Here is a 15,185-nt window from a genome sequence, read left to right as displayed (position 1 = left end):
GGGATCAAATCTAGATCTTCCACATTGCAGGTGCATTCTTTACCAGCTGAGCCACAAGGAAAGCCCCCTGAACACACTACTTGCTCCCAAATCTTTATCTCAGGATCTGCTTTTGAGGGACCCCTAAATCAAGACATCATGCATAGCTCTTAAGGGAAGAAAGTGTTGGTGTTTAAAGACATTTCTTTTTTTTTTTTTTGAAGATAGCCTTTATTCCTTGAATACATTGAAAAGTGAGCAAGCAAATCCAGGGTGAGACTTCTGGTGATACAATTTGAAGAAGTTTAATGACAGGACTTTAGATTTGGTGATGAGACCAGAAACTCAATATGAGCATGTTTAAAAATAGAATTTTTTAAAAGCCTGTGAAAAGTCCAATCATAATCTGTAAGATTTTTTTCAGTAACTGCTTTTACACTGAAATCTAATTCATTAATCCTTTCTTTAAATAACTAGCCTGCAGCCTAATAACATTGGTACCTATTTTAATTATAAACCCTGAATGCACTTCCTCTTTTAATTACACTTTTTAAATTCCCAACTGAAGCTGGAAAGCTGCACAATAACTTTGAGAATAAAAAATATGAAGTCACAGTCTATCAGGAGACAATTTGCCCCCACTTTTGTCTTATGCAAACTAGTTGATAAAAAAAAAATGAAGTTTGGAATTTATCTGTAAACATGAGTTTCAGTTTGGATTGGCAGGCTATAGTCCATACGTCACAGAGAGTCGGACACAACTGAAGTGACTGAGCATGTGAGTTTCAGGCTGCTTGTTTATTTGTTTTGGTGATACCAGTGACTACTGAAAACTTTCTCTTGCTTCCCATTCTACCCAGCTGACTTCCCTTTCCTTCTTGTCTTCTGGACCCTACGTGTGGAGGATCCCAACGTCCAGCCCTCTGACTTCTACTTTTCACTCTGCCTTGGTCCCCAGCTGATTTCATCCAGTCCCATGATTTTTTTTTAGCTCTCTGTTAATGCTCCCAAATTTACCTGCAGCCCTAACCTCTCCTCTGAATCATATACTCTCTGCACCTACACAGGCAGCCTCTCCACCTGTTTGTCTACTAGGAATCTCACACTTAACACGCTCCACCCTGCCTCAGAGCAGCAGGACTCCCCATCTCAGTCAATGAAAACACTTTCCTACCAGCTGCTCATGTTGAAGCTGTGTGGTCATGCTTAACTTCTTTCTCTTACCTCCTCTATCTCAACCAGCATCAGCAGATACTGTCAGCTCTGCCTTAGCGACACATCCAGAATGTCACCACATTTCTTTCCTTCCACCCCTGTTACCTCTAACCACTGCCATGCCTCACTCAGCTCATTTGCAAAGCCCTTCTCCCTGGTCTCGCTATTTACCCTCAACCTCATGCACCATCCATTCCCCAAATAGCAAGCACGTGGTTCTGTGAAAGTCACTACTATCACATCAGTCCTCTCAAAGCTTTACGAGACTTCTCCTGTTCAGAGCAAACTCGAGTCCTCACCCAGCCCTGTGTGACCCAGCATGACCTAGCTCCTGGGCGCATCCCTGTCCTCCTCCTCTTTCTCTCCAGTCTGGGCTCACATGGCCCAGCCTCACACGGCCTCCCTAATTTTCCACAAGCACATCTTCCAGGCCTTTCCTCTTGTACTTCCTCTTATTTGGAAGGTTGTTCCCTCAAAGCCTCCACTCCTTATTAGATTTCCCAAAGCACCCTCAATAAGACAGCCGCCCACCACTCTGGCCACTTCCTGTCCCCTCAACTCAACTTGACCATCCTTCACACCACTGTCACCATCTGACATATAGTTATGTGCTTAATATGTTTATTATTTGTCTTCCTCACTAGACTCCCCAGTGGGTATGTGCCTTCAGGAAGGCAAGAACTCCATTTACCTTTCCATGGCTCTGTCTCCATGTCTGGAATAGTGCCTATATTCAGTCAGCATTCAATAAATATTTTCCAATGAATTAAAATATGATTTTAATAACAAAACTATTTACAATAAGGAAAGGTTGTTGCTTGAGAAAAAACAAGAAAACACTGATCATTTAACCCAGGTAACAAGATGAGTTAGTTGGGCCATAGGAAATGAACCAAAAAACCCAACAGACTCCCAGATAGACAGCTAGCTAGATAGAAATACAGTGGAGGACTGTTTCCAGGATTCATCCCCCAATCTCCTTTACCAAAATCTGCAATGCTTAAGTACTTATATGAAATAGCTCAGTATTTGCACATATCTTAGGCATATCCTCCCATACACCTTAAATCATCTCTAGATTATTTATAATGTCTAATTCAATGTAAATGCTATGTAAGTACCTGTAAATACAATGTAAATGTTATGTAAGCAATTGCTAGCAAGCAAATTTAAATTTTACCTTTTGGAACCTTCTGGAATTTTTTTCTGAATATTTTGAACCATGGTTGGTTGAAACTGTAGGTGTATAGACCCACACACACATATTCTATCACCTAGGCTGAAAAGTGAAAGAATCAAACCTGGGTCTCCACATGGTAGGCAGATTCTTCACTGTCTGAGCCATGAGGGAAGACTTCCTCTTAGGCTGCCTCAGTACAATAAACATTAACACCTTAGCAGTCATATTGAGAAAAAGCAGCAGCATTTTAGTGGACACATGGAAGTAATGCATGCATTAATGTAAATATACTGTCAGCCTCTGCAAACATTTTTCAAGACGTACAGCCATCCCACAGTTTCTTTGAGGTCCTCCAGACGGGAATCCCACCAGCATGTGTTGTGTCTCAGTCTCACTCCTCACTCACAGGGCCCCTCCTAGGAAACTGACTTGTTCCCTCCTCCTGTGTCCTTTACTGCTGGCCCCTGGGTGAGCGTCCAAATACCCAGCCTAAGCAAGATCTCCCAGTGATTCCCAGACCACTGCAGACACCAAAGCAGAGGAAATGATAGCTCACTCTGATTTAAAGGTCAGCATTCAGTCCCTGGGATTCCCTGGGAAACCTGCCCGCAATTTGGGAGACGATCCCCCAGAGAAGGAAATGGCAACCCACTCCAGTACTCTTGCCTAGAAGATTTCATGGATGGAGGAGCCTGGCGGGCTACAGTCCATGGGGTCACAAAGAGTCGGACACGACTGAGCGACTCACACACACATTCATTTTCAAGATGCTTCACTTATGCAATTTATAAATGCCAATCAAGCAAGCCAGGTAAAACTCTCTCCCAGTCCAATAAGGCTTGACAAACTAGAACATTTTCTTCTCATAAAAATCAGAAGAAATTTGAACATATGCTTAACTTTTTGGTATAAAGTATTAATATGTAAAGCAAAATATCCAAATAAAACTTGAAGAGAGACTGTTTTGACTAAAAATATTAATTAGAAATTAGAAGCTCAGATTCAAAGGTCTAAGAGGCAGTGGCTAATAAATATGTCCCCTGAAACTTTCCATGATAACACAGAGTCAAAATTCCACAGTCAAAACCTACACCCAGACCACAATCCCATCCCTGTCTTGACACCCACCCGTCCATTTCAGAAAAAGGAAGCCTTGTGTATGTCTGAGGTTAGCTCTCATCATGGTGGCTGACGTGGTAAAGAATCTGCCTGCAATGCGGGAGACCCAGCTCTGATCCTAGGTCAGGAAGATCCCCTGGAGAAGGGCATGACAACTCACTCCAGTACTCTTCACTGGAGAATTCCATGACAGAGGAGGCTGTCATGGACAGAGGAGTCCATGGGGTGGCAAAGAGTCAGACACTACTGAGCGATTAGCGCAATAATCAGCCTTAAAAGAAGTCTGCAGTGCCAGAGACTTGTAAATACCATTAGTGGAAGGATTTCCTAGATTTTAGGACTGTAGTTTTCAAAATGACCTTGAAAAGGTTAAAAAACAGCTTTGAATTAAATCGGCAGATTTACCTTCATTTTTCCAGTAGGTTTACAGCCAGTGGGTACTGAAGAAGGCATGTTTTTCGCATAAAATATCTGGGATAGCTCGTGAAAGGCTTCGGAAAAGAATCCTAAATCTGTAAGGACTTCTATCTTTAAAGGAACAAAAACAAGAGAGAGATACTAAATTAAACCATTTGTTTTACTTACAAAATTAAAATTTTAGAGGAAAATCATCAACTTCCTGAGATCTAAGATGTCTGCTTCATACTGGTGATGCGTTATCAGTTAACACTCAGACAACACGGCTGTGGAGATGCACGTGTCTGTGCCTAAGCCAGCTCACGTGGACACAGACCAAGAAACAGGGAATCACAGCAAGTGACTTTTCAAGACAATGGCCATTCATCAGTAATAACAGATGCAAACACATTTAAAGAAATAAGACATGAAAGCATTTTAAACAATTTACTTCATCCTTTTGTCTCCATGGTAAAGTACGGCTAATACTTTGACCACCTGATGTCACCAACTCATTGGAAAAGACTCATCGGAAAAGACGCTGATGCTAGGAAAGACTGAGGGCAAGAGGAGAACAGGATGGCAGGGCATGAGCCAGCTGGATGGCATCACTGACTCAATGGACATGAGTTTGAGCAAACTCCAGGAGACAGTGAAGGACCGGGAAGCCTGGCGTGCTGCAGTCCATGGGGTCACAAAGAGTCAGACACTGCTGAGCTACTGAACAACAATAAAAAACTATGGTTTCAAACAAAGACAAAACAGGGACTTTGCTGGTGGCCCAACGGTTAAGAAGCCGCCTCCCAAACAGGGGACTCTCCATCCCTGGTCGGGGATTAAGGGCCCACATGCCACAGGGCAACTAGCCCATTTGCCACAACTACTGAACTGGCACGCTCTGAAGCCCGTGCAACACAATCAGAGAGAAGCCCGCAGGCTGCAGCGGAAGATTCTGCATCCCACATCTGAGACCCCAGGCAGCCAGACAAATGCACAAGAAAGACAAAACAAAACACTTCGGGTTTCTCCAACACTCTGAGTGATGTCAAACAAACCAGGAGATGAATTCCACAGTGCATTAGCTGTTCGTTTTCTTATCCACAGTGAATGGACACTGTCAATTTTACAGACATGTACTTAACAGCATTAGTCAACTGGGAACTATATATTGTACATGGTTTGTTTTGAATACAACCTAGCAAAACTTTCCATAAGAAAATTACAGGAAGAAAAGGAAAGATCCTGATCAAATACATGCATTTGTTCAACATGTATATTGAGCTTCTCTTCTGCACAGACCCATCTTGAAGGTTACATCCACTGTATAAATGATTAGCTAAATTTAAGTGATACATGAAGATATATCCAATGTGAAAAGACATAAAAGTTACTGACAAAATACTATGTTTCAAATTGTGATCAGGAGGGACTTCTCTGAGAAGAAAACTTTCAAGAGAATATTTGGGAAATGATACGATGGAGGGAGATGTGAAAATCTGCTGAGGGCACCGTGAAGACAAAGGTCATGTGGTGACAGAAGCAACCCCGGGGTCCTGGTGAGTTCAGGGAACAGCCTGTGTGGTGGGAGCTTAGGGAGAGGAGGAGAGGGCTGGCAGCTAGGTGTGAGTGGAGGCCAGTCAACCAGAGTGGAGCCTCGGGATCTGATTCTCTGCAGGATAAGTGACTGAAGAGTTGTTAACAGGGCAGGGTCTGTACCTGACTGATGTTTAAAAACATCTAGTGAATCACAAGCTGGGATCAAGACTGCCAGAAGACACATCAACAACCTCAGATAAGAGGATGATACCATTCTAATGGCAGACAGTGAAGAGGAACTAAAGAGCCTCTTGATGAGGGTGAAAGAGGAGAGTGAAAAAGCTGACTTAAAACTCAGCATTCAAAAAAATTAAGATCATGGCATCTGGTCCCATCACTTCATGGCAAATCGGGGAGAAAGTGGAAACAGAGACAGACCTTATTTTGTTGGGCTTCAAGATCACTATGGATGGGGACTGCAGCCATGAAATTAAAAGACACTTGCTCCTTGGAAGGAAAGCTATGACAAAACCGAGACAGCATATTAGAAAGCAGAGACATTACTTTGCCAACAAAGGTCCATCTAGTCAAAGCTATGCTTCTTGTTGTAGTCATGTATGGATGTGAGAGCTGGACCATAAAGAAGGCTGAGCACTGAAGAATTCATGCTTTCAAACTGTGGTGCTGGAGAAGACTCTTCAGAGTCCCTTGAACAGCAAGATCAAATCAGTCAACCCAAAAGGAAATCAACATTGAATATTTATTGGAAGGACTGATGCTGGAGCGCCAATACTTTGGCCACCTATGCAAAAAGCCATCTCATTGGAAAAGACCCTGATGCTGGGAAAGACTGAAGGCAAAAGGAGAAGGTGGCAGAGGATGAGATGGTTGGATGGCATCATTGACTCAATGGACATGAGTTTGAGCAAACTCTGGGAGATAGTGAAGGATAGGGAAGACTGGTGTGCTGCGGTCCATAGAACTGCAAAGAGTCAGACACAACTTAGCCACTGAACAGCAACAAGTGACTTCACAGAGGACAGAAAATAGTAAACTGGGAGCAGGGGGTAAAACACACACTTGGATGAAGGTGACATATATCTAAAACAAAACCCAATTTATCCTTGACACGTATACTCATCTTACTTTCCTTTCCTTTATATTATCTTAGGAACTCAAGAGTGTACCAATTTTAAAGAAATAAAAAGAAGGTGAGTTAGAAGGAAATAGGATGTGACAAGAACATAAAAATAAAACACACAAAGTCAGGAGAATATTTTTAATGAAGAGAAAATGGCTTGTCTATTGAGTTGCACACTTTGGCTCTTGCCTAAAACACTTTGGGCTCCAATCTCCCTGGTGTCATATAATACCAAAGCAGGCATTAGGGAGGTGACTGAACTCTCTGCTCCTTAGAGGAAACATTTCCCCATATCTGTGTGAGGTCAGTCTCCTCTGGTCTTGAATGTGAGATTGCTGTACATGGACCACTTGTAACTGTTCAGGCTACCTCTGGTTCAGTTTATCAAATGAATCTGACCATTTGAAAAAGCCATGGTGATAATAATAGACATGTATTTTCAGAAACACTGTGAACATAAACAAGCCAGGTGGAAAAAAGAACCACCCATAAATCAACCATTCAGTCACACAAATACAGAACTATTGGTACCCTTCCCAGGAATGCTGGATGTTTTGAGAGTGATACCTCTTTTAGGAAGCTGGACAAGTTGATCATAAAGAGGTCTTAAAGCTTTCCCTGAAAGACATTAGAGCACTGGTAGAGACTTAACAGTGTGATTTACTGCTGTTTGATTTCTCAGAAAGCATCACTGCTTACTGTTTCCTGACTGTGACTTTTCTCTTTTCCCACTCACTGACCCCAGTTTAGTTCAGGAAGGTCAGACAAATTACTCACAGGGGCTGTCATTCCTTCTTCTGTCTGATGCAACAATTGCCCCTTTTCATGGATTCTGGCAATGCTATAGTTGAGTTTCCAGTCATGCTATGCCAATAAGATCCTAGTCTCATCTCACTCTACTCCTGACACCCCTACCAGATACATCTGATCTCATCCTTCTCCTGATCAAAACGGTGTCATGAGTTACCCCTCTCAGCCCAAGACTACAAGAGACTCTCCATAGTTCTTCACTGACTTTTAACCTACTCTAGAACAAAAAGAGTTACCAAGTACTAACAATCCAATAAAAAATAGTCACAATCAAAACCTTTGTTGCAGATTCTTTCAGTGCCCTTCTGACCTCCTTCTGACACGGTCCTGATGATCACTGCAAGCCTGCCATGCTTCTTGTCTCCTGGCGACACCCCACTCTGACTCCACACCTCCTCCTTTCTCTCACTGCTCACCCTCCACATTACGTCTCAGCTTGGAGTCCAAGACTGGACCCACCGTCTCCTCCACATCCTGGGCCTCTGGTGTCCTCATGCCATCTTCTCCAACTTGCCTACTCAAGACCCCCACTCCAGTCTAACCAAGCCCCCTCAGCCCCCTAAAACAAGCCAACACTTTCTCACCTCTGCACCCTTCACACGGTTGTCGGCCGACAATGCTCCCTTCTTCCCTCTCCTGCTCAGTCAGTTCTGCTCTTTTCTTTTTTTTTTTTTTTTTTATTAGTTGGAGGCTAATCACTTCACAACATTGCAGTGGGTTTTGTCATACATTGATATGAATCAGCCATAGAGTTACACTTATTCCCCATCCCGATCCCCCCCTCCCACCTCCCTCTCCACCCGATTCCTCTGGGTCTTCCCAGTGCACCAGGCCCGAGCACTTGTCTCATGCATCCCACCTGGGCTGGTGATATGTTTCACCATAGATAATATACATGCTGTTCTTTCAAAACATCCCACCCTCACCTTCTCCCACAGAGTTCAAAAGTCTGTTCTGTACTTCTGTGTCTCTTTTTCTGTTTTGCATATAGGGTTATCGTTACCATCTTTCTAAATTCCATATATATGTGTTAGTATGCTGTAATGTTCTTTATCTTTCTGGCTTACTTCACTCTGTATAATGGGCTCCAGTTTTATCCATCTCATTAGAACTGATTCACTCTTTTCAAACCTAAATCTTACCCGTGTACTTGGTAAAGCCAAAAGACCCAAAGCCCTGTCCCCCTCTTTCAAGCTCCCGGAAAGGGTGTTCATCACACTCATCTGCAAATGATCAGCTGGGAGGTACACACATAATGCCCTATCTCTCTTCCCCGTTTTCACTTCCTTACAAGCAAGGGCCATGGGTTACATTTTTTTCGACCAGAGTTACTAATGGTGCCTTTATCAGGAGATATTCGATGAATGTTGCTTCAGAGATAAAGCAGTAAACATTTACCAAGTATCTTCTTTATGAGCTCCCACTGAACACCAAGGAGAGTGGACAGTAGGCACGTGATATATGTCTAAAGACTTTAAATTCAATTTAATAATTAACTACTGAATATCAAGTATATGAATTTACTACTCAAGACACTATAGGGAACCAAAAGATGAATAAGACACATGCCCTAGCCTCAAGAATTTTTCAGTTTTGAAGAGAGTACTATCTTAAAAACAGAGAAAGAAAAGTTGTATGCAGCTTTTTAAACAGTGTTATTGAAATTCAAAAGCAAGAGAACTCTTAAAGAGTTCAGTAACTCAGAATTCATGGCTGAAAACCAATTACTTATTCCGAGGTTAAAATGTATTATCTTAAGAGCACCAGAACTTCTCTTAGAGAATGTATTATCTTTATTAAGAAATAGGATGTGATAGACTATTTGGTCTGAAAACACAGGCTCACAGGTTGGGTCCTAGAGAGAGCAGCTCAAAGGAAAATCTTATTTTCCCTTGTTACAACATTTAAAGGATCTGAGGAAGGAGGGTTTTTCCAAAAAAGGAGAAGGACAGCTCAGCCAAGGGAGTGTTGGTGCCACTCACCCCCAACTGAGCGTGCACATCTTGTCCCAACCCCATGTTCAGTAATGCCTAATTGGCAGGCTGAAGTCAACTGCAGTGGGAGTATTTATCCCATGGAAATTGCAAATGCTACAAACCAAGGCTTTTTTTATTTTTTTAGAGTGTGTTGTGGAGAATTTACCAGCATGAAATATTTTAAACTCAGAGATGCCAAATATTCTAACTTGCAAGTGCCTCCCTAGAGACTCCATGGTAAAGAACATGCCTGCCAATGTAGGAGACGTGGGCTTGATCTCTGGGTCAGGAAGATTCTCTGGAGAAGGAAATAGCAACCAACTCCAGTATTCTTCCTGGGAAATCCCGTGGACAGAGGAGCCAGGTGGGCTACTGTCCCTGCAGTCACAAAAGAATCAGACATGACTCAGCAACTAAAAACAGCAACAAACTTGCCTTATGTTCCCAATTTTCAGTAAAATCTGATATAGAAATAAAGACCTTAGGTGAATGCAATGTGTGTGTGTGTGTGTGTGTAAAATATGGAATAGGGTTGGATTCCGTATTAGAGATGAGGAAGTGCAGGACAGGGAGCAAATTTGCTGGCTATTGAGAGGATCCAGGTACAAAACAAATTCAACATAAGTGGAAGCCTCTGATAATCGGTGACCAGGGAAAAAAACAGAGAAAAGGAGATGCTTGACATTCTGCACTCTACATGGGGCTCAAGCCAACTACACATGAATCTTGAAGGTAAAGAGCCTCCTGACTTCTACAGGTTACATAATTAGTTGTAATTTAGTATTTGTGAATTTTATCACTTCAACTACCTATGCCATGAAAAACTCTTGTGCACCATGATATACAAAAGATCCTTAGCAAAACAACTCACAAACTTTGGAAAATGACTCATTAGTCTTCATGAGAAACCAGTCATTCAGAAATGGTGATTTCTGGACTGAATGTTGTTAGGTTAGCCTGTTACTAGGGGTAGCTGTTCCTCACTTACTGTGGGCCCGAGCATAAAATTGCCCAGAAAATCCCATGGACAGAGGAGCCTGGCGCGCTACAGTCCATGGGGTAGCAGAAGAGTTGGACACGACTTAGGGACTGAACAACAACAAAACAAAGCATCAAATGATTTAAGCTTTCTACCCAGCTCTTTCTTATACTTTATGATAATGCTGCGTAAGCTTTTTAACATCAGTTCAACACCATGTATTACTATCAGTTTATGATTATGAGTATTAGAACCAAAGTAATTTAAGATGATATCTTCAATAGTTGAAAAATACCACATGTCTTAAAAGCTTGAAACATACCTTGAGGATTCTTGCTTCCAGATTTTTGACTAGGTCTTGGCAAATTACAGAAACAAAATATTGGTACAATGCAAGAAGAGGCAGAATCTACCAAGAGAAAAACATTCTTTGTTTTGAAACATATGTTATCAAGTTAACAATCCAACAATACAATTTATCCAAATATTAATGCAAGAGATGTACAAAATCATGATTTATTTTTTATATATTAAAAGACTATACTATTTGGTATAAGTGAAATGATCTGCCTAGCATATGCTTCACTATTTTATCAAAACTTCAAAGTGCTATCAGTGACTTATAGTTCCAAGTAGATGCCACTTGGTACTCAAACCTAGGTTTCACATTTCCATAAGCATGGAAAAATAAAACTCAAGTTAATCATCTTTCTTGAAAAAAATTAATTCAACATATATATATGAATTACTGAAGCCTGTGGAAACATTCTAGCAAATAAGCTATCAAATAAATGCAGAATTTAAAACAAATCACATCCATGTCCCCTAATAGCTCCTATGTATTCATCTCAATGTCAACTGCTATTGTCTTCAATTGAAATATCTCTATCAGCAAAAAAAGTATAACATGCCTGTCATATGAATGTCAGACATTGTTGAACGAGGAAAAAATCTAAGTCCTTGCCATCACAGAACATATATTCTGCTGCTCAAAACTCAAGTTTACTCTTCACATAATATTTTTATTTTCCTAGAATTAAGCCCAAAGTTCAAGTCTTCTTGATGTCCCATAGATATATGTAAAAGCTTGTAGACTACCAATTTTTCAGCTGACCTAAGCATGATCCAGCTAAAGGTGGGTGTTGAGGGATAGTTTTGCCTGGACTTTTGAACAGCTCCTAACTGCAACTTAAAACTGAAGTTCACTCCCTGCAGCTGGGTCCTGCCCCATCAAAGGGAGATGGAGCAAGAATATGGACTTGGATCCTTATTATTTAGCAAACTATTTCCCATGATTCCACAGCAAGGGGTCGCTTGGTAAATTTTACGTATTATAGCAATCTCCTTAGGTACTTCTAGAAGGTAGTGTAATACAAAATGGAAACTGTTTACATCTTGCAAGTTCAGCTAAGGAATCTCTCATTGTCAGTCAAATGGCAGCTGCTAATAGCAACAGCTTTTACAGAGGATTAGAACTGGTCTTAAATGATTTCAAACATAACACAATATATTTTTCTATAATGATGCTCTACAAACATAACAATACCTTTTTCTACAATTAATGCAGTACAAAACCATAAGAGTTGGCTATCACCTTTGAGATTGTCTTTTCTTTAGTGAGAAATAAAAACACACCATTTTATTGCTGCCAACAGCTCAATTATTCAGAAAAATGTTCTCAATTTCTTAAGCTTCAGAGAAAAAAGTCTCATTTCTTTTCCAGTGCCGTGATATGTATTATATATGAATAGGACTAGGCAGCTAAAGGTTACCCAGGGAATAGGTAAAACTATTTTCTAAATCCAGAAATGAATCCCCTTAACAATGAGAGGAACACTGCTTTTGTTATTTTTTGCTAATAAACATTTTTTGTGTGTGTGCCAAATCTGCCAAGTATTACAAGCATGTATCAACCTTTTCGCGTTAACACATGACATTATAATTTAATAACTAATTTCAGGGGACAATAAATCTTTTCAAAACAAGGAGAGAGTTAATTTAGAACAAGAGAACAGAAAATAACGTAGGAGAAAAAAATAAGGTAAGTATTAAAATTATAGAGGAAAGGGGAAGAAGCAGAAAGAAAGAAAGAACAGATGTTAAGAAGTAAACACAGTGGGAAAAGACAGACAACAGTAGAGGAAACAGCACAGAGGAAGAGAAAAGAAAAACTAAGATAAAGGAGGAAAGACCAACAGAAAATACTAATTTATGTCTAAAATGAAATCAACTTCAAATTTATGATTTGTGACTTATTTTCCCAAAGGAAATGAGTTTTCATTTGGGCCTTTTAATTTCTTAGGATATTAAGAAGTGTCTGTCTTTAATTTCATATTTAGAATCTGTTTATCACTTAGATGTGCCCTTAACATAGAAGAGATGAGACAGACACAAAGATAAGTTTGTCTCAATAAAGAAATACTCCCATAGTTTTGATACTGATATTCCTTCATGACAATAAAGTGAAGTTATAAGTGCACTAGATTTCCGTGTTCCAGACCAGTGAAACATTCTAGTCAATTTTACCATATCTTAAGGGGGAAAAAACGATAAATAATAGAGTTAAAAAAAGAGAGAACCAAATCAAATAGACCTGGCTATTGTATCCAAAATGGCATGCAAATAGTGATGGTAAAGAAAGAACATTAATTATTTTATTTTGAAGTATAGATGTCTGACAGAATCCTGAAAATAGAGTTTAAAAGTTAAACAAGAATTGATCACAAGAGCAATAGTAAAATTTAACCCTGCCAAGTAAAAAGTACAATATAAGTGGGGTGAATTACAATATAAGTGGGGTGAATTAAGTGAATTAAGATTTGTTATTTTGCAAATCACTTACTACTAGATTTTGCTTAGCAAAGTGCAGCTCACGGATGACGTAATACAGACTTGCAATGACGGAGCAGATGTCAGCCCGGTATCTGTCTGAGAAGAGCTCGATGCCTGGGAGAAGCTGAGTGATTTCATATTGAGCGTAGCAACGTTCAGCTTTAGGATGTGGCAGTGTGGTTCTAAGCAGACCCTGAGTTCGAAAAAGGTGAAATGACCAGCTGGAACTTGTATTTGGAACAACAAGAGAGATAAGCATTTAAAGGATATAGGGAATAAGTGCATTCCTTCCCAAAGTGCTCTGTGCTGCCTAGCACACTGTACCCTATAATAAAGGGTTGTTTGTTGTTGATCAGTTGCTAGGCAGTGTCCACCACTTTGTGACCCCAAGGACTGCAGCACACCAGGCTTCCCTGTCCTTCACCATCTCCTGGAGTTCGGTCAAACTCAGGTCCATTGTCAGTGATGCCATTCAACCATCTCATCCTGTCACCCTCTTCTCCTCCTGCCCTCAATTTTTCCCAGCATCAGGGCCTTTTCCAATGAGTCAGTTCTTCACAACAGGTGGCCAGAATACTGGAGCTTAAGTCCTTCCAGTGAATATTCAGGGTTGATTTCCTTTAGGATGGACTGGTTTGATCCCCTTGCTATCCAAGGGACTCTCAAAAGTGTTCTCTAACACCACAGTTTGAAAGCATCAATGAAAGTTACTTATTTATATTCTCATCACTATATGTTTCAAATGCTTTATCACTGACAATGGGCCTTTTTAACTCCATGGTAGTTGGATACTTATTATCTTAAGAAGAAATTATCATTATTTTATCATTTGTTGAGAGTTGACTTTGTGTTAGGCACTCTTAGTTTATTCCTCATAAATACTATCTCATTTCATCCTCACTTAACCCACCCCTAGGAGGAAGACTTATTATCTCACAAGTGATATAATTGAGGCTGAAACAATTAACTTCTCTGAGGTCACCCAGTTGATGCTGGCAAAAAGAATATTCAAAGACGTGTCTATTTGACTCAAAAATCTATGTTTTCTCCACTCTACCAACCTACAAGTAGAGGAAGGGAAAACATACTTCAGAAATCTAAATCAAGCAGAGGTGATTCTAAATTTTTAACTGAATTAAGTGAAAAGGTAATTGGTTTAATCTGACCAGTCTTTCTAAATACAATTTATATGACCAACATTGTGCCAGACATTCAGAAACAAGATGAATACACAAAACCAAATTGTACATTTAGGAGTGCTTCTTATGTTATCTTAAACAATGACATTTCTTGATGACAAATGCATCATCAAATTATTTTAATGCATATATCAGGAATAACTTTAATCAGACTGCTCATTAAACTTATACCTAGTCTAAAATATTATGCAATTTTTTAATTTTTAGTTTCACAAATTTGCTTTAAAATCATGAAAAGAATGAACAGGTTTTTAAAATAAATCCCAGAGCTAATTTTTATTTTAGGTGTCAAATTACTAAGAAATGCTGTCCACATTTAAGCAAAAAAATTACTTATTTTCTAAAATATAAATAGCATTATCTTCAAGAATGAGGAATATCAGGAGAAAGTAAAGGATGCAACAGAAGAAATCTGATTCGGATTATCATTCCCTCTGCATCCTTGCCTCTTCCACCTCGTCCCTTTGAAGCACTGGCAAGGGGTGTATGAAACATAAGAAAACTAAAAATTCTGGCCATATACTCCAAGAAACCTGTCTCAAAGATCTTATATACCCAGATTTCATAAGCTATCAGACTCTCTGATACACAGAACAAGGGTATTCCATCCTTCAAAGTAAACAGGACCTCTAGGAGATTGCAGAAGCCCCTGGCTACATTCCTGAATCTCAGAATGTCTTACATTTTGGATAAAAGCTCCTTTCTTCTTCAGTAAAATCAAACTAAGAACTGCAGACACTCTACTTCTGTAGTCTTCAACTTATTTTTGACTTGCATTATATGGCATATTTTACATCATGCAATTAAGCAAAAGTTTATTTCA

The 15,185-nt window shown here is 40.0% G+C and overlaps 1 protein-coding gene across 1 annotated transcript in view; it reads right to left on the bottom strand.

Moving 5' to 3' along the window:
• The window catches only part of CFAP54 (cilia and flagella associated protein 54), a 291,046-nt gene that overhangs the window by 112,289 nt on the left and 163,572 nt on the right, over positions 1 to 15,185 (bottom strand). Inside the window, exons 45-47 of the mRNA XM_043440645.1 lie at positions 13,174 to 13,356; positions 10,654 to 10,740; positions 3,899 to 4,021 (exon numbers count right to left, since the gene is read on the bottom strand). Coding sequence (XP_043296580.1) covers positions 3,899 to 4,021; positions 10,654 to 10,740; positions 13,174 to 13,356 — 393 coding nt within the window. The remainder of the gene's footprint in view (positions 1 to 3,898; positions 4,022 to 10,653; positions 10,741 to 13,173; positions 13,357 to 15,185) is intronic.

This window comes from Cervus canadensis, chromosome 21 (genome assembly GCF_019320065.1).
Source record: "Cervus canadensis isolate Bull #8, Minnesota chromosome 21, ASM1932006v1, whole genome shotgun sequence".
Lineage (NCBI taxonomy): Eukaryota > Metazoa > Chordata > Mammalia > Artiodactyla > Cervidae > Cervus > Cervus canadensis.
Note: the sequence above shows the minus strand (reverse complement) of the source record. Positions and strands in the feature narration are given on the sequence as shown.